This window comes from Andrographis paniculata, unplaced genomic scaffold, assembly GCF_009805555.1.
Source record: "Andrographis paniculata isolate CXL003 unplaced genomic scaffold, ASM980555v1 Contig56END, whole genome shotgun sequence".
NCBI lineage: Eukaryota > Viridiplantae > Streptophyta > Magnoliopsida > Lamiales > Acanthaceae > Andrographis > Andrographis paniculata.
The window spans coordinates 3293509-3320740 of record NW_026137591.1 but is presented as its reverse complement, the minus strand read 5'-3'; the positions used below and the strand labels follow the sequence as shown (position 1 = coordinate 3320740).

The following is a 27232-nucleotide window of genomic DNA, read 5'->3' as shown; positions in this document are numbered from 1 at the left end:
AATTAAAGCGCACCGGCTTATCAATTAAGTAAATAAAGTTTAAATCAAAAACATAAATTGGAAATAGTTTAAAATGCATTAGTCTTTAAACACAATCAATGAATTTCAAAACATTTTAGAAGGTAAGGTAGTTCTCATTTCCCCCGATGGATCATATGACGTGAAGGTATCACTTAGGCATAACGGAAGCATGATCACCTACAAAAAGAATCGTAAGAAGGGGGTCAGCACACGGTTGAGTAAGCGCAATTAATCGAAGATATATTAATATGATATAATGCCACAAAATCATTTGAAGAAGATAGTCGAATAAAATGACACGTATCACATAAGGGGAACTCACACACACGAGTCTTTTAGCGCCTCCCTTATACCTCCTTTTCATTCTCAAATAATAGCCATGAGCACATCACGAAGAAAACTCCAGTAGGCCTTAATCAGGGCCGGCTCGACCCGGTTTTCCAACTTATTACTTCGTATGACACGTCACATAATTTCACATAACAAACATAGGATCATAACCCTCAAGGAAAACTCCACAATGTGTACATAAGGGTTCGAAATCCAAAGTACACGTAAATCAATTTATTATTAGTTTGCGAGGGGCGCCATACGGCCCACAACCCTCTAGTCTCCAATATAACATACTAAGAGGGGATTGTACGCAATCCATCCCTCCGTCACGGATGACGGTCTAAAGACCTTTCCATCGTGAATGACGGGCACCTCGGAATCACCCAAAAAGGGAACCCGCCATCTCGATCCCTCGACCTAGCCCATTCGGGATCTAGTTCAAGGTTAGCTAGTTATCCTAAAATACCGGTATACCTTCACGTGTTTGTAAGGCACAGAGGTGGAAGGCTATGCCTTATCATCCAAACAATTGACGAGTTGATCGGACTCGGCGGGTAGTTTCAATTACCAATTTGACCAAATACTCAACATGCTCTTAGGCAAATTTCAAAAAGAATGTTTTAAACTCAAAATATTCCAATTGTCAACATTTAACCATGCAAAGTAGGATATTAGACCCAACAAGTTCGTTATGATTTCACTTTATTTCGCCAAATAAACATTCGAAAAATATTTCAATCACAATAGACATGGTCTAATTCCAAAAATCATAATATTTAAATATAATCGTAAATCTTTTTCCAAAAATCATAACTATGTTAGGGCAAAACTAGGGTTTCAAACCCATCCCATAAATTCTACGCTAAAAATCCAATAATAATCTTCACATAAACATTATAATCAACTTTTTAGAAGAAATTGGCAAAACCTAACACTTTTGGGGCAAACCCATTTGACAAGAATATTGAAAAAGATATCAATAGAAGGGGTCTAGGGATTAGAACATATGAATCTATCTGAGATTAATCTCACTTACCTCAGATAAGAGACCAAAAGGAAGAATTTTGGAGAAGAAGAACTCCAAGGGAGAGCGGGGGTTGGCGCTGGCGCTGGCGGGCGTGTTGGCTGCTGCTCCTTCTTCTTTTTTTTTATTTTTTATTCTTTTATTTAACATAACATACTTAGTCCTTTATTAATTATTTTATTCTACTTTGGCCCAAACTCAATTTTTACTTTTAATTTAAATCCAACTCTTTAATTTATTACACTAAAAGACCAAAATAAATTATACATAAAATGAAATTTGTCCGACTCCGGCAAACTTCCGACGATTATTTTACAGGGTATTACAACATGTGTTAATTCATTTATGTACAGCACAGAAACTGGAAAAATGCATGTTTCAGTTTGTCATTTCCACTACATCAACCATTCATTAACTGCAAATTATTTTCCCTATAATGATATTTATAATAGTGTGTATTTTTAATGAACCCCAAGAAAATTTAAACCAAAGTTATTACAAAACAAAATCATCTTTTATTCAATATGTAATATTCAAACTCATTGTATTTTCAAGACAATCTAAATCACACAAAAACAAGCAATTCCTACAGTGCCAAATTCAAACTTGCTCCAACTTCAATTCTGCAGTTCTAATAAACATGGAATGGAAGTTCCAATTTGACACCAAACTATTTCAATTTTCATCTCACTGAATTAACTCTTGAATTTCTACACTACATTGCACTTTCAACTAACAAACATCTCTCAATTTCTACACTACAAACTGCATCAAGGCAAATAGAATCACTAAATATTTCTTGAGGTAATAGTTTTCTAGCTGCCAAGGCATTACAAGATATGTGAAATAAGCAGCAGCAGGCAAACTTACTCGAAATGTCGCCTTTCTCTGGATTTTTTTAAGCTTCTCCGCCACCTTCACCACTGGATTGGCTTTTGCTATAGCTTCCTGAGGTAATCAATGGGGCAGTCATGTTTAAGGATCCATAATAATAGAAACAGCGCCTCATACATAATCAAAGGAGGAAAAACAACAAAAAGATACCATGGCACAGCCTCACCTATTTCTCCAAGCGCCGGGATTTCTTCCTGGATTTCGATGATCCCTTGGATTGTGTTGTGCATGTGTTCTGAGTATTTCCTTGGAGCTTGTTGCTTGGTTCAATTTTGAGGTATTGCCACTATCAGCCGACTCTTTAACAACTGCTCCCTGAGAACCCCGGATTTGAGCAGCTCTTTTATCCTTTCTCTTTGGCCTGTAGCTACATCTTTCTCGCTTTGGTAGCCATCTTTCTGGATCGGGAGGAGGACCCGAGTTTGCTGAATCGAAACCTTTTGGATACCTGGGCTTTCTCTTTCTCTTCTTCTTTGTTTTCTCCTTGTTCTTTGGTTCATACATTTCAGGTATGCTCACATTCTCAATTTTCTTTGCACCAGATGTCTTTGTCAGGCAGGCTCTCTATGTTGATTCCTTTCAGACCGGGCAGGGGTTTGAGCTGCTTTTTGTAAGATTCAGCTTTTTCAACGTTTGTATGAGCAGTGGTCTGAATCAGCCCTACTAAAGCCACGATGCTTCCATGGCTTTTCACAAGGTTTTCAAAAAGACGGGCGGCCTCATCTTTCTTTCCATGCCCGAGCTTAAATGCAGCAGCGTCTTGCATGGTGACATTGAACTTCTTGATGTCTTCGGTCATGGCATTAGACCACCATTGTATCGCTGAATCAAACACAGAACTAGCACCATCTATATCCCCAGCTCGCTCTTTGAGGGAGACAACAGTGGCAACATTTTCCGGCTTATGTTGAATTTTCTGGAATTTTTAGCAGTGACTCGGCTGCTATTTGCGCGTGGCCTGCAGCTGCAGCAACTTGAGCCCTTGCAAGGAAGACGACCTTAGAGTTTTCAGTAAACTTGTTTGCATACTGCAGTAAGAGTTCTTCAGCTTTGTTGGCTCTGTTCTCCCTTACATGCACAGCAGCTAGTAGGAGCACCGGTAGTACACTGTCTGGAAACATACCCGGAAGTGCAAACCCAAGTTCTCTGGCCTTTAGTTCAATTACCATTTAACTATGAGACTATTAATAGACACCACCTATGTATTCACTTGTTAATTATGTTAAACAATTAAAAATTCGTACTTTAAAGGCAGAAAAATTGTAAATCAAACCAAATAAACTTCAGTTAACTAGACAAGAAGGTTGAACTAAAAATGGGAATTTCAATTCATTGCCTTTCTTCCTTTATACCGAACACATTACGTCCAAGATCAAGGCATAGTCACGCTTACTGCTACCTCCTAGCATATTTTAGTCTCAAGGAGTATTCAATTCAATCAGTGCATGGCATAGTTGTCAATCACGGATAGCGGTGCGTAGCGGCCAACATCTAAAATGCTATAGCGGAATAGCGGATAGTGATATGACCGCTATTCAAATATTTAAGAATATATATAAAAAATTATCATATATACAAAATTACAACAAAAATACATAAGAAAAACCTATAAATTAATCTCATAATTTTTATTCAAACCAATAAAATGTCGAAAAAATATATGATCATAACTGTTAGATAGTTATATAAGCAAAAACAATTAAATCATTATTGTGTGATAGATATATATCGAAGCTAATCAAATTCAAACTCTGATAAAGAATTTTTTTCTTCATTTTCATCATCCTCACTGCTTAATTACTGTTGTCTATATAGTCTTAATCCTCCTCCTCTTCATTCTTATCCATTTATTCTATTGTATGTTCGTCATCTTACATAATATCATTTCTCTTTTAGAGTTAGAAGCACCTATAGCTTTCTTTCTCATGATGTATTGATGTTTGCATCCTAGTGTAGAAAGCAGGCCCGTAGCATCAACAACAACTCTCTTAGTCAAATTATTTTTGTCAAAAACTAACTCATCTCCTTTAATTATCATCTTCTTTAATTAACTACTCATTGGAATCATCAATATCGTTCAAAACAATAGGACCAATCACATCATTTGCCACCATAGTGATCTAACAAATTTTTGTTACACTTGATATAAACTAAATCTCACAACTTTTGCTTTCTAATTTGTTTCTTTGTGTGGAATGAATCTAAAAACTTAGTTAAGATTTCAAATAAATGTTAGTTTTTTTTCCGTCTATATTATAGTAAAAAAAATACATATTATAAGTTAAAGTTAAATTTCAATTATTTACGTATTAAAAATAATTCAATGAGCTATAATAGCGGTGTAGCATAGTGTAGCGGAGTTCCGTTACAGGCTGCTACACCGCTATTGCGTAAATGCGGAATTGCGGAGCGGCAGTAATGACAGGGCACCTATCCGCTATGCTACGCTGCTATTGCGGCGCTATAGCGTACTATTAACAACTATGGTGCATGGTGCATCTTTTATACAAGAAAGTTATGTATGGAAAGCAGAAAAGAGAAGTACGGTCTCAAAATTATTACCTGGTCTAACTTATTAGAGTGAAGAAGCAATAGCAAACGGTTGACATATATGGCTTCCTTTTGCTTATGAGAAAGTTACAGGTTGAGAACCCCGGCAAGTTGGAAGGTGGAAGGTCCTTCACCTTTCTCTATAAGTTTATCAAGTTTTCTTAAGCCATCAGACACATCCTTGTGTCCCTTTAATGCAATGAGGTTACATATCGACACGGCAAGAGATGATTCATCAGCAAGGGATTTCTTGATAATATTGGTGTACTGTTCAAAGGCTTCTTCATGGTTGCCAAGGATCTGAAGAAATTATAAAATCCAATTGTTTGTTTGTCTCCAAAGCAGAGTATGAGAACCGGAAATAAAACTGTAGAAACATCAAGTTACCTTCTGAACATAAGCTAACTGCACAGCTATAGGGGCCAATTCAACTTCTATGTCACCATCAGCTAAATTTTCTTCCATTAGTGTCTCTTGACCGATTCTGTAGAAAAGAGATAAAGTAAAATCCCAGATTCAAGCAAAAGTTCGACAAAAAATCTTAATTGTGTGAATGAGATCCTCGACTTGTCCAGTTTCTTCACAATTGATATACATGAAAAAGACATACAATAGATATTAAGTTGAATATTTACACAATATTCTAAAGAAAACCAACAGCTAAGGGAAATGGAGCCAAATCAAAAGTGACAATAACTTAGGAGTTTCTTAAATCACACATTACCTTCGTGCTGACAGCAATAGTTGCTCTGCGTCTTTAAACATGTGTTTTTCAATCAATGAGCAAGCAACATTATACGCCAGCTCAAAAATGCTGGTTGGTTTAACTCTGAAAGAATCCATTATCTGTTGCACTTCTGAACCCTCCCAGCAGAAACCAGGGCAGCAACATAATTGATTTCTAAAGTCTCTATCTTGGACTTCTGAAGTTTTTTGATATATGCTAATGCAATCATCCATTTTTCCCAATCGATATAAAATCTGCGACTGCAGTAACATGTGTGCTGTGTTTTCTTCATTCCCTTTCAAGGACTCCAATGCTTCATCCAACTTGTTTTTTCGATGCAAACAGTATACCTGTTAAGAAACAGAAAAAAGACATTGTTGGGAATATGCCAAATTCAGACCGATAATAAATGAACCTATGCAAAGAGTTTTTGGAAAAGAAAAAAATGAAATATCTTGTCAACTAATTTGAGCCGGAGTCTCGGACTTCAACTTTTTTGCAGATCAAATAGTGAAGAAGTGCTCAATGGTATATTGGTTTCAGAAGAATAAAATAAAGAAATTAAGACTAGAGTTAAGAAGGTACAAAGGGATATTTCTCATTGTGAATGAACATTTATTTTGTTGTCTTCTAGAAAACAAAATTGTGACAATAAACACAAATCTCAAACAAAAACTCATTTGTTATCGAAACTCCCGTCAGTAAAGTGCATCTAAATACCGACTATTAAGGATTACAAAAGTTCCCCAACAGCTACAATTAAATACATAACAGCAAAAGGCAAGATAGTATGTTCTCTCTAAACATTTAAATTTAATTGAGGCTCAACACGCCCTCAGAAATGTTTATTTCTATACCATTCTTGAATTGTGCCATACAGAAAGTGAGGTATAGTTGTCAACACCCTAAACCTTAAACGTCTATTAGCAATATCTTTCAGATTCACATTCAATCCTAAGCCTATCCATCCATTATATATAAGCTAAAATTCAAAGATCTAATAATATATTTTCACCATGCAAAAAGCAAGAAGTGATAAAACAGTTCAATTACTGGAGCAACACCATTTTCTTGGCCCCTATTGTAGTCCACATTGCAAAAAGGATGGGAAAGCTGAAATGCCAATACAGGATAACCTTTAGAACTAAAATCTAAAACTTACACGAAAGAAGCTGAAATCAATGGATGATTTCTTCGAGAACTCCTAAATTGCCGATAAAGCTTCATCGATGTTATCGTTTTTAATCAAGCTACAACTTTGCATCTAATCGCGTCTTCATCTCCGGGGACAGTCTTAAGAACTGAAGACCAGCAAACAACTAAAAATTTTCAAAATTAAGCAATCAAAATACATTAACCTAACACATTTCAAACTTCAACGAACAACTAGTCCTTAAATTCCACATACCTTGATCAGAGATTTTAGCGGCTTGGTCGAATTCGGACCTCTGGATATAGCGATTGATCGATGTGAATAGATCTTCGATTGCCACCGCCGCTGTGGCGGTCTTCGACTTGTCTTTCGCCTTAGGGGCCATTACCGGAGAAAAGTGGGCTCACAGTAGTTGTCTACGTTGAAATACAAAATAGGAAAGCATCCAGGAAATATAATTCAGAATTCATGGATATACAATCATGCCAGGAATAAAATACAACTTGGCAATTGCCCCGAAAAGGATTAGGCAGTGTGTATGTGCGACTCTGTGCTTCCATTCAAACAAAGACATCAAAGAGCTAAGAGCCAGTTTTCTTTATGTGAAACGACAATATTTACGACAAAAGGCAGTCCTGTCCTGCAGGCGTGCCAAAATTCGAATATTTGTAAATATATAATTATTTGATATTCGAACCAAATGCAACAAATAATTAAAATTCTAATTAAATAAAAATATATGCAAATATTTAAATATTCGAATTGAAATCGAATCGAAAACGAATATAATTATTAATATAAATTTTAAAAAATGATAATATGAATATATAGTTAACGGAAAAAAATATCAAAAATCGAAACCGAATCGAATCGAACAAATATCAAATATGCAGTATCTGTATTCGAACCGAGTTTGCTCGATTAACCGAAAATTCGATTCGGTTCAGCGATTCTACGAATCGATTTTGTTTTTTTGCACACCCGTGGTGTCGTGGTTGCAAAGTGAATCCACAAGAAACTTGTTATCCCGAAATTGAATCCTCAACCACAAATCTATCAAGACTATCAAGTTGAAATGAGATTCTTACTGTTCCCAAAGCAATAATGAAAAATGAAAAAGACAAGAAGGATCCGTAATAATAGCAACAGCGCCTCATACATACCCCGAGGGGGGAAAAAACAACAAAAAGATACAAAGGCATAGCCTCGCCTCTTTCTCCAAGCAACACAAATGTCGGGATCATAAAACAAAAACCCCTAACAATCGCCAAAAATTTCCCTCCCTCTCAGTTAACCAAAATCATAGCAGTATTTGAAGGGTGTGTTTGTTTGGGGGTTTGGATTTTGATTTGAGATTTGAATAGTAAAAATTTTGAATTTGAATAGTTGTATGATGTGATATAAATAAGTGATGATGTGATGTTTTGAATGTAAAATTGATTTTTAGTATAATATAAAAAATGAAAAATAGGTGTTTGATTTGATGTTTTTGGGGGGAAAATTTTGGATAAATAGTGAAATCTCTTGCAAATCCATCAAACGAACACACCCGAATTATAAACACGAACAACCAACAGCCAAACAGCAAAATTCATCATGCACATCCCTAAAATTGATTTAAAAAATCACATCCGAAATAGTCCAAAGACTAGAGATCGAAAAGCATAATACACCAAAAAAATAACACAACCACGTCGAGAGAACACAAAACACAGAGAGAGAGACAGAGAAAGGCAAAAAACCGCACAAAATTCCCAAGATCATACAAAAAGAGGGGAAGCTTTCAGAGATCGTTGGCCAAGGCGCAATCGACTCAATACGTGAGCGATGATAAAAATTGTAGAAACAAGTGGTCGTTGCTCCTTATTTATTCCCTGATTTTGAATACAAGAGAGAAGAAGAAGCCCTTTATTCACGACTATCCTTCTCCAACAAAAACTGGTCCAGCCAGTAGCTTTTTATTCCATCATCCTCCTGCCAAAGTCTGTCAAAAAAATTTGGTCATTTGTATAACACCAGGCTCAGTACAAAGAACTTGTAAACCACCTGGTGGACATTTCTTTGTAAACCACTGGTGGACATGGGTCCAAAAATATCAAAACAAGTGAAGGTGAAGGAGGTTCAAATACAAAAGCAGGTTCAAAGACAAAAGTGAAGTAGAGCTCATTGGCTACGGAGCCGCTCGTCAAGCCTCGGAGCCAAAGGCCGCTGCCTCTATGGAGCCGAAAGCAACAACTTCCATAGACTTTAGGGTAGCAACTTTTTTACTATGGCGCCTCCATGTCGGAACAATGTTTCTATAAGGTAAGAAATTGTTATCTACATTGGGTTGAAAACAACTAACTCCATTGGACTGCGGTACTCCGTCAAAGCAAGCGCAGGCCTCCACAGCAACTTCCACTAATCATGGGATAACTACCTCCATTGGCCCTGAATTAATAATTTTGTACTGAACATTAGTTGAGAGCCTATGCACTTTCATACTTTATTGAAAAAGCTCTATGGAACAAGCCAACAAAAGGAAAACCGAAGATTCCATGTAACTCAAGGCTGTTGGGGACACATCCCCGTGGACTCGCTAGGAGTACGAAGGAAACAAGTCGAAGTAAGTGACATATCTGGTCTAGAGGCAATGAAAGAAGTTCGGCGGAGCAAGTAGAACCCAGTCCAGAGGCAATGAAAATGGTTGTGAGCTGATGGAAGAAGGTTACGAGGTGGTTGATGTAAGGAGGTTACCAGGTGGTTGATAGAAGGAGATTACTAGGTGGTTGACGGAAGGAGGTTACCAGGTAGTTGGGAACTGATGGAAGGAGGTTACCAGGCGGTTGAGAGTAGTGGAGGAATAATTGGAACAGCTCCTTTTAGTAGGAAGAGGTGGTTATTCTATCTTAGGATTAAAACTAGGAAAAAACACATCACACACGCACAAGAAGATGAGCTCGTATATATCTCTATTTATTTTTCATGTGTTTAGTTCATGTTTATGTATTTTAATTCGAATTACATGCTTTTATGTTTCTAGCATATTTTTATCCGTTTTCCAGTAAATTTATTTGAATTTTAGTAGATGTTAGTTTCAATTTATCGAAATCGGTTGTTTAGACTCGAAGCCTCGTTTAAGATCGAAGACATGCAGGCTCCATCGCAAGAGCCGCCTCCAATCCGACGACTGACAGGCTCATTGGAATACTTTCGGAACCCACACCGACGAATCGACGAACGTTCTTGGAACCTCCGAATTTTAGATTCCAACAATTGGCACACCCAGTGAGACCAAAGTCGAATTTTTCGAAGAGTGATGTCGAGGTTGACATGGGATTCATTTGTACCACCTAAAGAAAGCTACAGAATTGTTGCAGAACATCCAATGCTTCAGGCCTTAGGGCTGGGGCAGACAAGATCAGGCTGGAACCAACTGCCTGCAGAGGGCTGAAAACCAGGTTGTGAAAGGCTGGCAACAGCCTGCGGAGCGCTGGAGCCAACAGGCTGCGGAGGGCTGGAACCCCATGGCCGTTGGAGTTTTGAAGAGCAGTGCTGAGCCTCCACGAGAGGCAAGCAAATTTTCAACATTTGTCATGATCCCGCCAGCGCGATTAAGCGAACAACCTATGTGGAATACGCCAACACAACCACGAGGATGTCACGGTCCGAACGTGGCTAATCTCCAATAGAAGAAGATCATCGAAACACAGGGGCAAGGAGGGCAGGCCGCAGAGATGCAGCCGCCAACCTTCCATCAGCAGACAGCCGGAGTGCAGCCGCTGACACCAAATCAACAGGAGGCCAAGCCTCTAATGGACGTTGATGTCATCGCAGTTTGCATAAGGAGGGCATTTTCAAAAAAAAGGTTTGAAAAGAAGCCTAGTGCCACTTTGAGCGCGGAAAATTCACCTCCAATCGAAAAAAAAGCTGCAGGGGTAAAGACTCCAGATGTTGTGGAGGCTCCAGTTGAAAAAAGGAGTCTGCGGAGGCAGAGGTTCCAAAAGCCATGGAAACTCCAAAACTTGTGGAGGCAGAGATTTCAGAGGCTGTGGAGGCTCTAGTTGAAAAGGAGCCTGCAGAGGCAGAGGTTCCAGATTCCATGGAAGCTCCGGAGCTTGTGGAGGCAGAGACTCCAGATGCTGTGGAGGCTCCAGTCGAAAAGGAGTCTGCAGAGGCAGAGGTTCCAGAAGCCATGAAAGCTCCAAAGTTTGCGGAGGTAGAGAATCCAGAGGCTGTGGAGGCTCCAGTCGAAAAGAAGTCTGCGGAGGCAAAGGTTCTAGAAGCCATGGAAGCTCCAAAATTTGCGAAGGCAGAGACTCCAAGGACCATGGAAGCTTCTACCAAAAAGGAGGATATAAGGGCAGAGGCTCCATATGAAAAGGATTCTGCAGGGACACAAACTCCAGAGGCTATGGAGGTTCCATACGAAAAGGAGAGCCTGCAGGCGTAGAAGCCCTAACGACTTCAAACGAAAAGGACTTTGCAGAGGCAGAAGCTTTGGCCACAAAATTAGCAAATGGAAAGACTTGTTTGTGTCCAGCATTGAAGCCGACCAAAGGGTTTATTCATTTTTCTAATACTATGTCGGCTAAAGGGCTTATGAAAGACAGGCTTAGCACCCAGCCATTAAAACCTTTGGTTCAAGACTGTCTAGGACCGAAGGCACTCGCTAAAAAAGCCGTCTTCACAAGAGTGACATTTGATAAATTCTCAAGTTCGAACATGGAGAAGGTAATACAAAGGATGGTCAAGATGGAGCTTAATGTCGGTGTCACCATCCCAAGTCCGAAAGCCTCGGGATTGGAGAAGAGGAAAGTATACAAAGGACCTAATCGGCCATTATAGCAGAAGTGAAAGTCAAAAATAGAAAACGGATTTGGACTGTTACCACGGCTGACCAGATCATGATCATTGCCAAGGCGACACGGAAGCCTCCTATCGCGAAAGAGAATGAAAAATAGATTGTGAATGAGCCGAAGCTTTCCACTAGGGGGGCAATAAAGAGACTTACCAGGACTCAAAAGAGGCGAGCTCAAAGAAGAAAGTTGGAGGCTCGTATGGAGGAGGAAAGGTCACATGTGCCATCTCCGAAAGAAAAACAGATGGAAGAGTTGTCTCCAAAAAAGAAGCAGGCTATGGAGCCGCTTCCAGAAAGAAAGCAGGCTGCAGAGCTGCTAAAGAAGCAGGTTGTGGAGCCGCTTCCAGAAAGTAAGCAAGCCATGGAGCCGCCAATGAAGCAGGTTGCGGAGCCGCTTTCAGAGAGAAAGAAGGTTGTGAAGCCGCTTCAAGAAATGAAGCAGGTTGTGGAGCCGCTAAGAAAGCAGGCTGCAAAGCCGCTAAGGAAGCAGGTTGTGGAGCAGCTTTCAGAAAGAAAGCAGGCCATGAAGCCTCCGAGGAAGCAGGCTGTGGAGCCGTCTTCAGAAAAGAAGCAGGCTGTGGAGCCGCCTTCAGAAAAGAAACAGGCTGTAGAGCCGCTTTCAGAAAGAAAGTAGGCTGTGAAGCCGCCAAGAAAGCAGGTTGTGGAGCCGCTTCCAGAAAGAAAGCAGGCCATATAGCCGCCAAAGAAGCAAGTTGTGGAGCCGCTTTCAAAGAGAAAGCAGGCTATGGAGCCACTTTTAGAAATGAAGCAGGCTGTGGAGCCGCTTCAAGAAAGAAAGCAGGTTGTGGAACCGTTAAGGAAGCAAGTTGAGGAGCCACGTCCAGAAAGAAAGCAGGTTGTGAAGCCACTAAGGAACCAGGCCGTGGAGTCTTTTTCAAAGAAGAAGCAAGTGGAGGAGCTTCTGGAAGAATTCAAACCTCCGGAAGAATTTCAAGAGTTAGAGGAAGTTGTCGTTGACGAAGAGCCTATCTTCAAATGGAATGATGTGGCAATGATGATAGAATTTAAGAGGCTCGGGCCTGGTCAAAACCAACATGTCAAGCCTTTGCACATTTGGGTCTCGATGAATGGCTATCCGCTTAAACAAGTTCTGGTGGACAGTGGAGCTTCTGTGAATCTGTTTCCAATTGAGACCCTACGGAAGTTCAGAAAGACTAGTGATGATTTGATTTCTACATTTGTACGGCTTACTGTTTTTGTGGAAAATTCTTACAAACCGGCAGGTATGATCACTTTGAATATGCAGGTGGGGACAAAGGAAATATCATCAAATTTCATGGTGATTGATACTAGGCCATTCTATTCGGCTCTCTTTGGACGGAATTTGATTCATGCATGCGAGTGTGTGCCTTCGACACTCCATCAAACGTTGATGTTTTGGGATGGAAATAAAGTCCAAGAAGTGAAGACCGATGAGGATCCCTTGTCGACAGAAGTGACCACAGGTGATTCAAGCGAACGGCTCAAAGCAAAAGGACATGGGCTCAATGGAAGCAATCGCCCAGCCCTTTTGAGGAGGGTATTGTTGGACATGGGTCCAAAACCACCTGAACGTGAAGGATGTTAAAAGACAAAAGTGGAGCCAGAGCTCATTGGCCACGGAGCCGCTCAACAGCAATGGAGCTTCAAACATCGGAGCCAAAGACTGCTGCCTCCACAAAGCCGAAGACAACAGCTTCCATTGGATTGTGGTTCTTCCACAGGACCGAAAGCAGCAGCCTCCATGGACTTTAGGGCAACAACTCCTTGGACAATGGCGCCTCCATCCCGGAACAATGTTTCCATAAGGTCAAAAATTGTTATCTTCATTGGGTTGAAAACAACTATCTTCATTGGACTGTGGTGCTTCCACATTGCCTCCACAAGATAGAAAGCAACAGCTTCCACAGATCATGCGATAACTACCTCCATTGGCCCTGGATTAATAATTTCATACTAAACATTAGTGGAGGGCCTATGCACTTTCATACTTTATTCAAAAAGCTCCATGGAACAAACCAACAAGAGGAAAACCGAAGATTTCATGTAACTCGAGGCTGTTGGGGACACATCCCCGTGGACCGGCTAGGAGTACGATGAAAACAAGTCGGAGTTTGCGACAGATCTGGTCTAGAGGCAATGGAAGAAGTTCGGAGCAAGTGGAACCCGGTCCAGAGGCAATGGAAGCGGTTGAGAGCTGATTGAATGAGGTTACTAGGTGGTTGACAGAATAAAGTTACAGGTGGTTGGGAGCTGATGAAGGAGGTTTTACCAGGCGGTTGAAAATGGTGGAGGAATAATTAGAACTACTCCTTTTAGCGGGAAGAGGTGGTTATTATATCTTAGGATTAAAATTAGAAAAAAACACATCAAACACACACACAATAAGATGAATTTGTATATTTTTCTATTTTTTCATGTTTTAGTCAAGGTTATTACGGCGAGTATTTAGGCACGGCGCCATTAGACTGCCATATAGCCTAGGCGACACGGCGCCCAAAATGGCGACAATATGGCGATACAGCGACCTGCTTATTATAAGTTTCTAATATTTAATTATACAATATAGAATTATAACATCAAATCACTAAATTTCAACTAAAATATCAAAATACCAAACAAAACCATCAAAATACCAAACATAACCATCAAAATACTAAAATATCAATATGTCAATATATGAAAGTTCCAAAACACCAAAAAACAAACCTTCAATTTCTCAAATTCACATTATTCTTCAGTGTTCATATCATCATCTTCATCATTTTCTTCATCCTCATTTGCCAAACGTCCATTAGAAAGGCCATGGCGACGATCATATAAGATGGGCGGACCTGAAGATTCACCAACACCTCTACTACGAAGGTTGGAACTATTGAGATTACTTGAAGCACATATGGCTTCATTAACATGATGCCACTCAAGATCTCCATCTTTATGAACCAAATCTCTAGAATCATCAACTCATTCATTGTCCCATTGAAATTCTTCAAGAATTAAGGGATTAAAATTACTTCTTTCTTCCCGCCACTTTTGAAAGCGATGTGCAATCTTCCGATTATATTGAACATACACCAAATCATTTAGCCTTTGGTGCTTGAAAATTATTACAAAAATATTAATATAAGTAAATTTCGAATAAATTTACTTACAAATTCAAATCTGCTCCAATTGCGCTCACAATAGGCAGAAGAACAACATAGACTAATAGCCCGTACAAAAAGTGATCGAAGTTCTTCGTTGTCACCACTATGTGCATCCCACCAATCAACTAAAATATATATATATAAAGGAATATAGTCAATATTTAAATTAAGTTTCATAGAAAATAAATATATATATGTTAAAGAAACTTACGAGGACTCTTTTGCATTTGATGTTTTATTGCCAATTAACGGCCAAAGCTTCCTTGCATTTTATCGTAATCATCTACTTGACCGCTAATCTTATCCATAAACTCTTTATCTTTAACCATCTTTTCTAGAACATCATTAAACAGCTGACGTTGCTTACGAGCAAATACGGGATCACTCCTCTTTAATTCAAAATATTTTGAAGGATTTAAAAATAGTGCAGCCCCGTATAACTTCACCTTCATTTGATCGCTCCATCGATCCTCAATTATTTCCATCAACTTGGCCAACAACCTTGTTTTGTTATTGCTCGTAAAAGATTCAGTTATTTTCTTCTTCACGTGATTCATACCCGAATAAAGCTCAGGCATGGCTGACTTTTCATCACCATCCACTATCCTCAAAACAATCAAAAGAGGAAGTGTTGCCCATAAACAATCTTCCACCTGATCCCAAAATTTTTATGAAAGAATGGTTTCCATCATTTTTTTTCCTTTTGACGTTTTCGACAGCTTATTATCGCTCCAATCATCACTTAAAAATAATCGCCTCAATTCATTTCTATGTTTTTTTAAACTCTGCAAAGTGAGAAATGCGATAGCAAATCGGGTAGTGGCCGGCCTCACTAGATCTCTGCCACCGGTCTTTTCCCTTATTGCACTGAGAATTCTCCCCTTGTCGATAAATAAAAGTGGTGACATCCCTAGCTTTTTAAATGTAGGGTTTAAATTCATTCATTTTTCCAATGTCTTCTAGCATGAGATCGATACAATGAGCTGTACAGGGTGTCCAAAAAAGACCAGACCAGGAATGCGCTGTTATAATAATCTTCCCGCCGCTTTATAATTTGCTCCATTATCCGTCACAATTTGCACACATGCTCCTTGCCAATTTCTTCAACTTTTTTTTCAAGCAAGTCAGCCTCTTGCATCATGCGACTCAGCTGATGCATCAATAGACTCCAAGAAAAAAGTTCCCTCTGGACTATTGACAAGAAAGTTTATCAAGTGTCGCCCTCTTTTGTCTGTCCATCCATCTGACATAAGGGAACACCCATATTGCTTCTAAGTTTCCATGTGTCTTTCTTTCAACTTATTTGTTACATTTACGGCATCCTCAAGAAATGGTTCCCGCAACTGATGATAACTAGTAGGTCTCAAACCGGGACCATATTGTCCGATGGCCTCAACCATAATCTCGTAACTTTTTGATTTTGAAGCACTGAATGGAATGTCATTTTCATAGAAAAAGTCGGCAATACGCCTTTGCGCTTCTTTTGTTTCCTTTTTTCCTTTTGTAGAAGCTTCGATGGTTTTTTGAACATAACCGCTCATATGTCTTTCTTCAACAATCTCTTCTAGAGTCTTTCGAATCATTGTAGCAATTGACTTACTTTGTTTTCCAACTCTCTGAAGTTCAGACAACTTTAAAGTTGATTGAGCCATCTTTCTTTTGATATTTGTTCCTGAACTTGGATGCACTGAATGCTTGGAAGATGAATTTGTAGCATCCGTAGATTGATTTTCTTCTAACTCCTCATTGTCTTCGGTATCCTCAAAATAATCAAATTCGGTAGTACCCCGCGATGCTTTATTCATCATTTTTTTACTCATAAATTGATGTATTTCCTTATGAATTTCTTCTGTGGTGTTAGGGCATTTAACCACATCGTCGTAACTCCCAACTAAATGTTGTTTTAACCTCTTGACCCCAGAATGCATTTGTCTATGACAAAGAGCGCATTCAATTAAATCTTTGTTATTTAAATCCGGCCAAAATCCATACTTCCATTCCGGATCAGATGATTTGGTCTTTCTTGTTGGATCCTTTAATAAATCTTGGATATTTTTTTTATTGGCCATTAAATTAAAACTAGTACAAAAAAAAATATAAAACATGAATAGAATTAATACAAAAACCAAGATACTTAAAAATAAATCATTAAAATAAAATAAATTAAATTAGAATTCTAAAATCCATTCATAAAAATAGCTTTATATAAAACACTTATTTATATAAATGTATATATATATATATAATTGCCTACAAGTACGAAACAATACATTATATATATTGCTATAATCACGCAGTTTGTTGTTCCATAGCTTCAGCCTAATATTCACTAGTATAGTACATGAATAATAATAAAAAATTCTGCACCACTCTTCCCTATAGAAAAATAATTATTAATATAAAGTAATAGCTAACTAAATTCTGCAGCATATATAATAAAAAAACGTATGTATGTAATATATATATCATATACTAACCTAAATTACATATATCATATACTAACCTAACACACTGCACTAGAAAAGAAACTAGTCTCATCGGAATTTTTACATATTTAACTTGAATACTTTATAATATAGAATAAATAAATATTATAATAATTTAAATTTTAATATAAATAATTTATAATTATTTATCATAATTAATTAATTAAATTTTAATATAAATAATTTATAATTATTTATCATAATTAATTAATTAATTATAAATATCAATAAATACATAATTTACTATAAGCCCTCTTAATTACTTACATATATGACAACATGTTAACTTGCTATACATATTTTTTTCTCAGCAAAACATAATATAACTCAACAGTAATCTGTTAACATTCACCAAAAGGATCTCAAACCATATCAAAAACTACGCAATCAACATACTATTTATAACATCACCATCCAACTTCTAAAACAAACGTAATATAGAACAACGGAAGCAAAACAAGCCACGGTCCGGCCTGCAGGTCGTCATCTATGTACACGGTAACTCAAAATGTCTGTAAGAGCGCCACGGCTACTCCAGTTTGACCATCACGTCATATATCATCAGGATTACCTACAATGCATAAACTGAGTGAGATTTATAAATCTCCGTAAGTAGAAATTATGTATGATGTGAAGTTTATCTCAAAATTCTCAATATGCAGAATGTGCTTTCGTTTGAAATCACCAATTTATTTATGAAATACTCTCCAGGGCCCCTAGACACACTGCTATACACCGGAAAGAGCTCAATATCCACATATTCAAATCAAACGGTGGCCTACACCAGGTAGCCTACACCGGGTTTCCTCGTAAGGTTTCCCCGGATCGCTTCTTCCCAGGTCACCTCTTCCAAATGCATTGTTTAAGCATTGTATGTAAAATCACAATAGACGGTGGCCTACACCAGGTAGCCTACACCAGGTTTCCCCAGGTCTCCTCTCCCGCCCTCGGTGTATAATCAGCGGTCCAATATAGTAAAACCATCTTATTTCATTTCAATGCATGATATGCATGCTTAATGAAAATGCAATGCAATATATTTCACAATATACAGATATTATTGAACTCACTGGTTCAAACCACATCAATTTTGGAGCTCACAAACTCCTTCAACATTAAATATAGAGTTCACAGGCTCAACCATATCACATACAGAGCTCACAGGCTAAAGCTAATTTATATACAGAGCTCATAGGCTCAAACTACATAATCATAGAATATTAATCACATATTACAGTTTTCTGATATTCACATATTATCAATCAAACATAAATAACTCACAAAATAATATATTTATGCATTGTAGTTGCAAATGAATTTCTACTTACCTGAAATTCGCCAAAAACGTTAATAATCCTAACTCTTACAGCCCTTTTCACGATTCCAGTATCGTATCTAACAACAATTAATTACAAATATTACCCCAATTTACTAAATAATTATTTATACATTTACTAAATAATTATTTCTACTAAAAACTTCTTCTACTTAGTAAAATAGCAATAATTCGTGAATAAGAAAAAATACCTGAACTAGGCTTTTAACGAATTCGGCATAAAAAGTTTTTTTTTTTTCTTTGCGTTGCCTCACCTCTGCCTTCTCCCTCTCTTCTGCGATTGAAGATAGAAGTGATTGAGGTAGGAGGTGGGGATTATTACCCCCTTCCACCTTAATTTATTATTATTATTATTTTATTTATTTTACTTTTTATTTAATTACTACAATTAATTTTCAAGTGATCTATATTTAACTTACACTATTAATATCCAAATAATTTACCCAACCTATTTGTATCATACTAGATTTTCATATAAATTATGATAATATTTTATTATTAATAAACAGGTAAAGTATATACCAAATTATAAACAATTTAACATATAAGTAATTTACCAGCACCTAAAATATGAAATATGTATTGGCCAATGAATAGTGAAAAACTCGGGTATCACATCCTCATTTCCTTATAAAAATTTCGTCCTCGAAATTTAACTTACCTGAAAAGTTTTGGATACTTAGATCTCATTTCATCCTCTCTTTCCCAAGTAGCTTCTTCTACTGACTGATTTCTCCATAGTACTTTGACTAATGAAATCTCTTTGTTTCTAAGTTGTTTCACTTCTCTCGTGAGAATTTCTACTGGAACTTCTTCATAACTCAGATCTAATTTTAGCTCTGTAGGTTCACTTTTCAAAACATGTGATGGATCTGCTATGTACTTCCTTAATGCTGATACATGAAACACATTGTGTATTTGAGACATGGATGTAGGCAAATCAAGTCTGTAGGCCACTTCACCAATCCTTTCAGTAATAGAGAATGGACCCACGTATCTTGGACTAAGATTTCCTTTCTTTCCGAACCGCATTACCTCTTTCATTGGAGAAACTTTTAGAAATACCTGATCACCCACTTCAAACTCTAGCTTTCTTCTTCTTTTATCAGCATAACTCTTTTGTCGGCTTTGAGCAGCTTTCATTCTTTCCCGAATTTGTACTACAGTTTCACTCATTTCTCGAATCAAATCTGAACCCAAAATTTTTTGTTCCCCAACTTCATCCCAATGTACTGGAGATCGACTCTTTCTACCATACAGTGCTTCGTATGGTGCCATTGCGATAGTAGACTGATAACTGTTATTGTAAGAAAACTCAATCAAAGGCAAGAATTTGCTCCACTGACTTTGGAAATCTAACACACAAGCTCTGAGCATATCTTCCAGAATTTGTATTGTTCTCTCTGACTGTCCATCTGTTTTTCGATGATACGCAGTGCTGAAAGATAACTGAGTCCCTAATGCTTTATGCAAACTCCTCCATAAATTAGATAAAAATCTGGAGTCTCTGTCTGAAATGATAGTGAGGGGTACACCGTGAAGTCTAACAATTTCTTGTATATATATCTTAGCATAAGGTCCATAGAATATGTAGTGCAGATCGGTAGAAAATGATCTGATTTAGTCAATCTATCAACAATTACCCAGACTGCATCATAACCCTTGACTGTGTTGGGAAACCCTGTAACAAAATCCATTGTAATATTCTCCCATTTCCATTCTGGAATAAACAAGGGCTGTAAAGTTCCTGCTGGTCTCTGATGTTCTGCTTTGACCTGCTGACAAGTCAAACATTGTTCTACATATCGAGCAATGTCCCTTTTCATACCTGGCCACCAATAATGCAATTTCAAGTCCCTATACATTTTAGTGGCTCATGGATGTACGGAATAAGGTGTCAAATGTGCTTCAACCATCACATCTTCACGAATTTTATCAGTATCTGGGACATATAATCGATTCTTGTATCGGAGTACGCCATTCTCTGTCAACTGGAAATCAGAGGGTTTACCTAAAGTGATATCCTTCTTCACCTTAGCATAATACTCGTCATGTTGTTGCCCTGTGTGAATTCGATCTAGCAATGTCGGTCTGAGTGTTAAAGCTGCAAGTTTTGCTGTTACAAGTCCAGGTTCAATAAGTTTGATATTCATCCTCTGTAGGTCAAGGAGTTCAGGTTTCTGAATTAAAGTCATAGCTACCATTCTTTCTACTGATTTTCGACTCAATGCGTCTGCCACAACATTAGCTTTATCAAGATGATAGTTGATCACACAGTCATAGTCTTTCACAAGTTCGAACCATCTTCGTTGCCTCATATTCAATTTTTTCTGAGTGAAGAAATATTTCATACTCTTGTGATCGGTATAGATCTCGCAACGTTCACCGTACAAGTAATGTCTCCAGATTTTGAGCGCAAACACCACGGCTGCTAATTCCAGATTATGTGTAGGGTAGTTCTTTTCGTACTCTTTCAATTTTCAAGAGGCATAAGCGATAACTTTATCGTTCTGCATCAATACGCACCCGAGACCATTCTTCGAAGCATCACTATAAACTTTAAACCTCTAGTCCCGGTTGGGATTGCTAAGATAGGAGCTGATGTCAATCGTCTCTTCAATTCTTGAAAGCTTTGTTCACATGATTCTGTCCATTTATATGTCACATTCTTCCTGGTCAATTGTGTCAAAGGATAAGCAATTTTAGAGAAGCCTTCCAAAAATCTACGGTAATATCTTGCCAGTCCCAGAAAACTACGCACTTCTGATGGATTTGTAGGTTGTGGCTAGTTATTAATGGCTTCAACTTTGCTTGGGTCAACTGAAATTCCTACTCCCGATATCACATGTCCCAAGAATACAACTCGATCAAGCCAGAATTCACATTTCTTAAACTTTGCATACAACTGTTTCTCTTTTAGAACTTCTAACACATTCCTCAGATGCATTGCATGCTATTCTTCAGTCTTGGAATAAATCAAAATATCGTCAATAAATACAATAACGAACTTGTCTAAAAAGTCTTTGAACACCCGATTGATCAAATCCATGAACGTTGCTGGGGCATTTGTCAGTCCAAATGGCATTACTAGAAATTCATAGTGCCTGTATCTCGTACTGAATGTTGTTTTGGGAATGTCTTCTGCCTTTATCTTCAATTGATGATACCCAGATTGCAAATCAATCTTCGAAAAGATAGTCGCACCTTGTAGCTGATCAAACAAATCATCGATTCACGGTAAAGGATATTTATTCCTAATCGTGATTTTGTTCAATTCTCGGTAATCGATACACATTCTCAATGTGCCGTTTTTCTTTTGAACAAATAAGACTGGTGCTCCCCAAGGTGAGAAACTAGGACGAATGAAACATTTATCTAGTAGTTCTTGCAGTTGTACTTTCAGTTCTTTCAATTCATTCGGCGCCATTCGATATGGTGATTTAGAAATATGTGACACTCCAGGTTGTAGCTCAATCAAAAATTCAATTTCACGATCTGGTGGTAACCCTGGAAGATCATCTGGAAATACCTCAGGATATTCTCACACTACTAGCACATCACCAACAGTAGGACACTGTCTCCCCTCGACACCCATCACACTTATCAAATAGCCTTCACAACCACTTTCCAGTAATCTTTGTGCCTTAACAGCTGATATTATAGGAAATTTGAAACGCTTCTTCATCCCGATAAACAAAAATGATTCTTCACCCTCACACTGAAATACAATACTCTTGTTCTGACAGTCGATTGTAGCACCATATTTTGATAACCAATCCATATCCAATATCACATCATAATCATTCATGTCCAGCACGATCAAATCAGCATATAATTCTCTACCTTCTATAGGAATAACACATCATCGCAGGATCTGATTCGTTTGTTTTGTATCACCGGAAGGAATCATCACATCGAATTTAGCCTCAGCTAAGTTAGGTGTTCTACCCAGTTTTCTCACATACTCAGTGGATGCAAAAGAATGTGTAGCCCCAGAATCAAATAACATATAAGTCAAAGTACCGAAGATAGAAAGCTTACCGGTGACAACTGGATTTTCTTCTGCATCTTTCTTTGTCATTGTAAAAACTCGCGTTGGTACTCTCCCTTGGTCCTTTTGTGCTCTCGGACACATACTAGTCATATGTCTCCTTTGTCCGCAAAAAGAACACGTTTTTGGTTCGTTACGACAAATTCCAAAATGTGGTTTACCACAATTTCGACACAGAGGTCGTGGTAGTGGTGGCGGCGGTAGTGATATCCTCTTTGCTCCACCCTGGAATGTTTATCTGGTCCTCCTTGTTCAGGTCTCTGTCCTTGTCGGGGTTGGAATTGTCGTGATGATTGAGGTTGCCATGCCCTTTTTTCTATTATTTCCACCCCACTGTGGTGTTTGCCGTTGCTGAAACTGATGTCTCATCTCTTGTGCATGTTTTATTCGTATCACAGCTTGTTCAACAGTTTGTGCTCTCTCTGCAACTTGTGCATAAGTCATTCCTTGAGTTCCCACCATACTCACATCTCTATAAAGCTCAGGCCTCAAGCCTTTAAGGAATCTCTCCACTTTTAATGTTTCAGTACTGACCATGTGTTCCGCAAACCTAGATAACTGCTCAAATTTACAGAGGTAGTCTGTAACAGTCATGGTTCCCTGTTTCAAATGTATGAATTCATTCATCTTCATGATTCTGACTGGAGCAATGAAGTATTTATTTCTGAAAATCTCTTTGGACCTCTCCTAGGTCATTACAGCAACATCTTCGATACTTTTGACTGTGTCCCACCAGTGTCCCGCACTACCACGTAACATGAAGGAAGCACACAAAACCTTCTATGTATCTGGAATTTTGCTATATTGGAATATATTGTTTAAAAGTTCTCAACCAGTCTTCAACAGCCAAAGGATCGGTAGCATCTTCAAAGATTGGTGGATTCAGTTTACGGAATCGCTCACACACCAACTCAACAGGCTCTGTTCGCGGTTGTGGTTGATTCACATCAGTACGTTGGTTGTCCACATTTCTTTGTTCAATAAGTTGTTGAATCTGTTGCGCTTGGCGTTCAACTAAGTCTATCAGATGAGCTATAATAGCATCCCGATCAACACCAGCAATCGGTGTTGTCTGCTGAGGCGTTCTTTCCATACCACTACTTTCACCCTGTTCTCTCACCATATCTATTCAACAATATTACCCGTCCTACACCACATGGCCAAAATAATTCATAGTACAGTACATATAATGTAGGAAAAATAAATAACTTGACTCTAGCCTACTAAACATGTACCCGATTCGTTTCACATTCGTATTATTCACAGTATACCATATATAAGATAATTAAAACTGCTTCTATCCAAACTTTAAACACAGACCTAAACTCCCAAGTACCATTACTACCACACATGTACTGTATCTCAATACACATGCACGATCACACATGCTCACGAGCACACACTGCTGTAGTCAGCGGCTCAATGGCGGTGATCAAACAATAGCGTTTTAGTAACAATAGCATTATGTAGAAGTACAGTAGTAAGAATCATTTTACCACATATCATCTTCATTAATTTTGAAACACAGAAGAGCACATAACATGGAAACCAATCGCCATTTTATTATAAAATCACTTAATAACCAACAATCTATTATCAAGTAAAGTCTAAAGTCAATATAATTCATGATACACAAATATAAACAAAATTTAAATAAACACTTACTGGGTGTAACCGGGCTCTCTCTCAAGTTCTGAGCTCGTGTACAAAGACAGTCTATAGGAAGCTAACCGTGCTCTGATACCGCTACTAACACCAATTCATATATAAGAAAATGATAAACATGCTATAATACCTCTTAATTACTTACACATATAACAACCTGTTAACCTGCTATATATATTTTTTTCTCAGCAAAACATAATATAACTCAACAGTAACCTGTTAACATTCACCAAAAGGATCTCAAACCATATCAAAAACTACGCAATCAACATACTATTTATAACAACACCATCCAACTTCTAAAACATATGTAATATAGAACAACGGAAGCAAAACAAGCCACGGTCCTGCCCACAGGTCGTCATCTATGTACACGGTAACTCAAAATGTCTGTAAGAGCGCCACGGCAACTCCAGTCTGACCATCACGTCATATATCATCAGGATTATCTACAATGCATAAACTGAGTGAGATTTATAAATCTCCGTAAGTAGAAATTATGTATGATGTGAAGTTTATCTCAAAATTCTCAATATGCAGAATGTGCTTTCGTTTGAAATCACCAATTTATTTATGAAATACTCTCCAGGGCCCCTAGACACACTGCTATACACCGGAAAGAGCTCAATATCCACATATTCAAATCAAACGGTAGCCTACACCAGGTAGCCTACACCGGGTTTCCTCGTAAGGTTTCCCCGGGTCGCTTCTTCCCAGGTCGCCTCTTCCGAATGCATTATTTAAGCATTGTATGTAAAGTCACAATAGACGGTGGCCTATACCAGATAGCCTACACCAGGTTTCCCCAGGTCGCCTCTCCCGCCCTCGGTGTATAATCAGCGGTCCAACATAGTAAAACTATCTTATTTCATTTCAATGCATGCTTAATGAAAATGCAATGCAACATATTTCACAATATACAGATATTATTGAACTCATTGGTTCAAACAACATCAATTCTGGAGCTCACAGACTCTTTCAACATCAAATATAGAGTTCACAGGTTTAACCATATCACATACAAAACTCACATGTTGAAACCATTTTATATACAGAGCTCACAAGCTCAAACCACATAATCACAAAATATTAATCACATGTTACAGTTTTCTGATATTCACATATTATCAATCAAACATAAATAACTCACAAAATAATATATTTATGCATTGTAGTTGCAAATGAATTTCTACTTACCTGAAATTCACCAAAAACGTCAATAATCCTAACTCTTACAGCCCTTTTCACGATTCCAGTACCGTATCTGACAACAATTAATTATAAATATTACCCCAATTTACTAAATAATTATTTCTACTCAAAACTTCCTCTACTTAGTAAAAATAGCAATAATTTGTGAATATGAAAAAATACCTGAACTAGGTTTTTAACGAATTCGACGTAAATAAATTATTTTTTTTTTCTTCGCGTTGCCTCACCTCTGCCTTCTCCCTCTCTTCTGCGATTAAATTTAGAATTGATTGAGGTGGGGGTGGGGATTATTACCCCCCACCGCCTTAATTTATTATTATTATTATTATTATTATTATTATTATTATTATTATTATTATTATTATTATTATTATTTTCATTATTATTATTTTATTTATTTTACTTTTTATTTAATTACTACAATTAATTTTCAAGTGATCTATATTTAACTTATACCATTAATATTCAAATAATTTACTCAACCTATTTGTATCCTACTAGACTCTCATATAAATTATGATAATATTTTATTATTAATAAACAGGTAAAGCATATACCAAATTATAAACAATTCAACATATAAGTAATTTACCAGCACCTAAAATATAAAATATGTATTGGCCAATGCATAGTGAGAAACTCGGGTATCACAAATATAAATAAAAATTGATAATTTAAAAAAATGAAAAACTCACCCTCTAGTGTTTCGCTCGGAAGAATAAAAATTTTATATTTGTAGAGTCGGTTGGAGGATAAATTTTACTCTCATCCCTGCAAATTTTGAGAAAATGCCTCTCCTATTGAAAATAGTCTTAGATCAATGTGGACGAGAGAAAGATGAGACGTGGAGAGAAGAAATGAGCGACGCAACGGGGATTGTGCTTTGCCTACACCAGATGCAATCGAGTTTTTTTCTCAATGGGGGCAAGAGAATACATCCACAAACATATATGGGTTTCTACACGTGATTTATTGTGTGTTTTTAGTTACTAAACATCTTCTTTCTACTTTTCTTATATTCTCCAATCCGTGGAGCTGCCCAACAACATAGCTTAATAGAGGTTCATCAGTTAAATCCAATTTTAACTCCCAAAACATATAGAGGACATGATTCGAGCCTATGTTTGGCGGCATCGGATCCTCGGCATCGAATATCTCAGCCCCATTCAGCATCATTCACTAAAAGGACGGCAAGTGTCCGTTTAATCATTTTCTTAATTTTTATTTTTATTTATTTTTATTAAAATAAGAAAGTTATTTATTTGCAAATCACCCCTTTTTTCGTTTTTTTCTCTTGCGATTTTCATTTCTCTCTCTTGCGATTCCACTTCCATTCATTCAGTCCATTCATTTTCTGTCTAGTCATCGTCTTTGTCCCTGTCCTCCACCCCAGCTCACCCAACAGTCCCGTGGTCGGAGGTCTTCACTCATCCCGCAATTTATTTTGGTGTTGAAGAAGTGTAACAAATGTATACTTTTTTGTCGTCGGTGTAGCCAACTTCGTCACCGGCTGGCTAACCCCATGGCAAAGCATCTTCGGCACCCTTTTTTCTCCCTAGGTACAAGATTGTTAATTTTTTGAAAATTTTTCAGTTTCAGTCAAATTTTGTTGATTTAGGATTTAAGTTTTGATTTTATTTTTTATTGTGCTAATTTTAACACTATTGATTTAGGATTTTTATATTTTGGTTTTGTTTTGTTTGTTTTTTTTTTTTTATTTCAATAGGTTTGGTTTGGTTTGGTTGATTTTAGAGTTTATATTGTTTAAATTATTTTCGATATTTAGATATGGCA

General features: G+C 37.6%; 1 protein-coding gene and 1 pseudogene across 1 annotated transcript; one reads left to right on the top strand and one right to left on the bottom strand.

Annotated features, from left to right (window-relative positions):
* Positions 1-210: 210 nt before the first annotated feature.
* Positions 211-7472, bottom strand: LOC127256678 (uncharacterized; annotated as a pseudogene).
* Positions 7473-11265: 3793 nt separating this feature from the next.
* On the top strand, positions 11266-12176 carry LOC127256633 (uncharacterized). Its single transcript, XM_051282742.1, has 2 exons — positions 11266-11499; positions 11646-12176. The coding sequence occupies exons 1-2, from the start codon at positions 11266-11268 to the stop codon at positions 12174-12176; spliced, it is 765 nt and encodes a 254-aa protein (XP_051138699.1).
* Positions 12177-27232: the final 15056 nt, after the last annotated feature.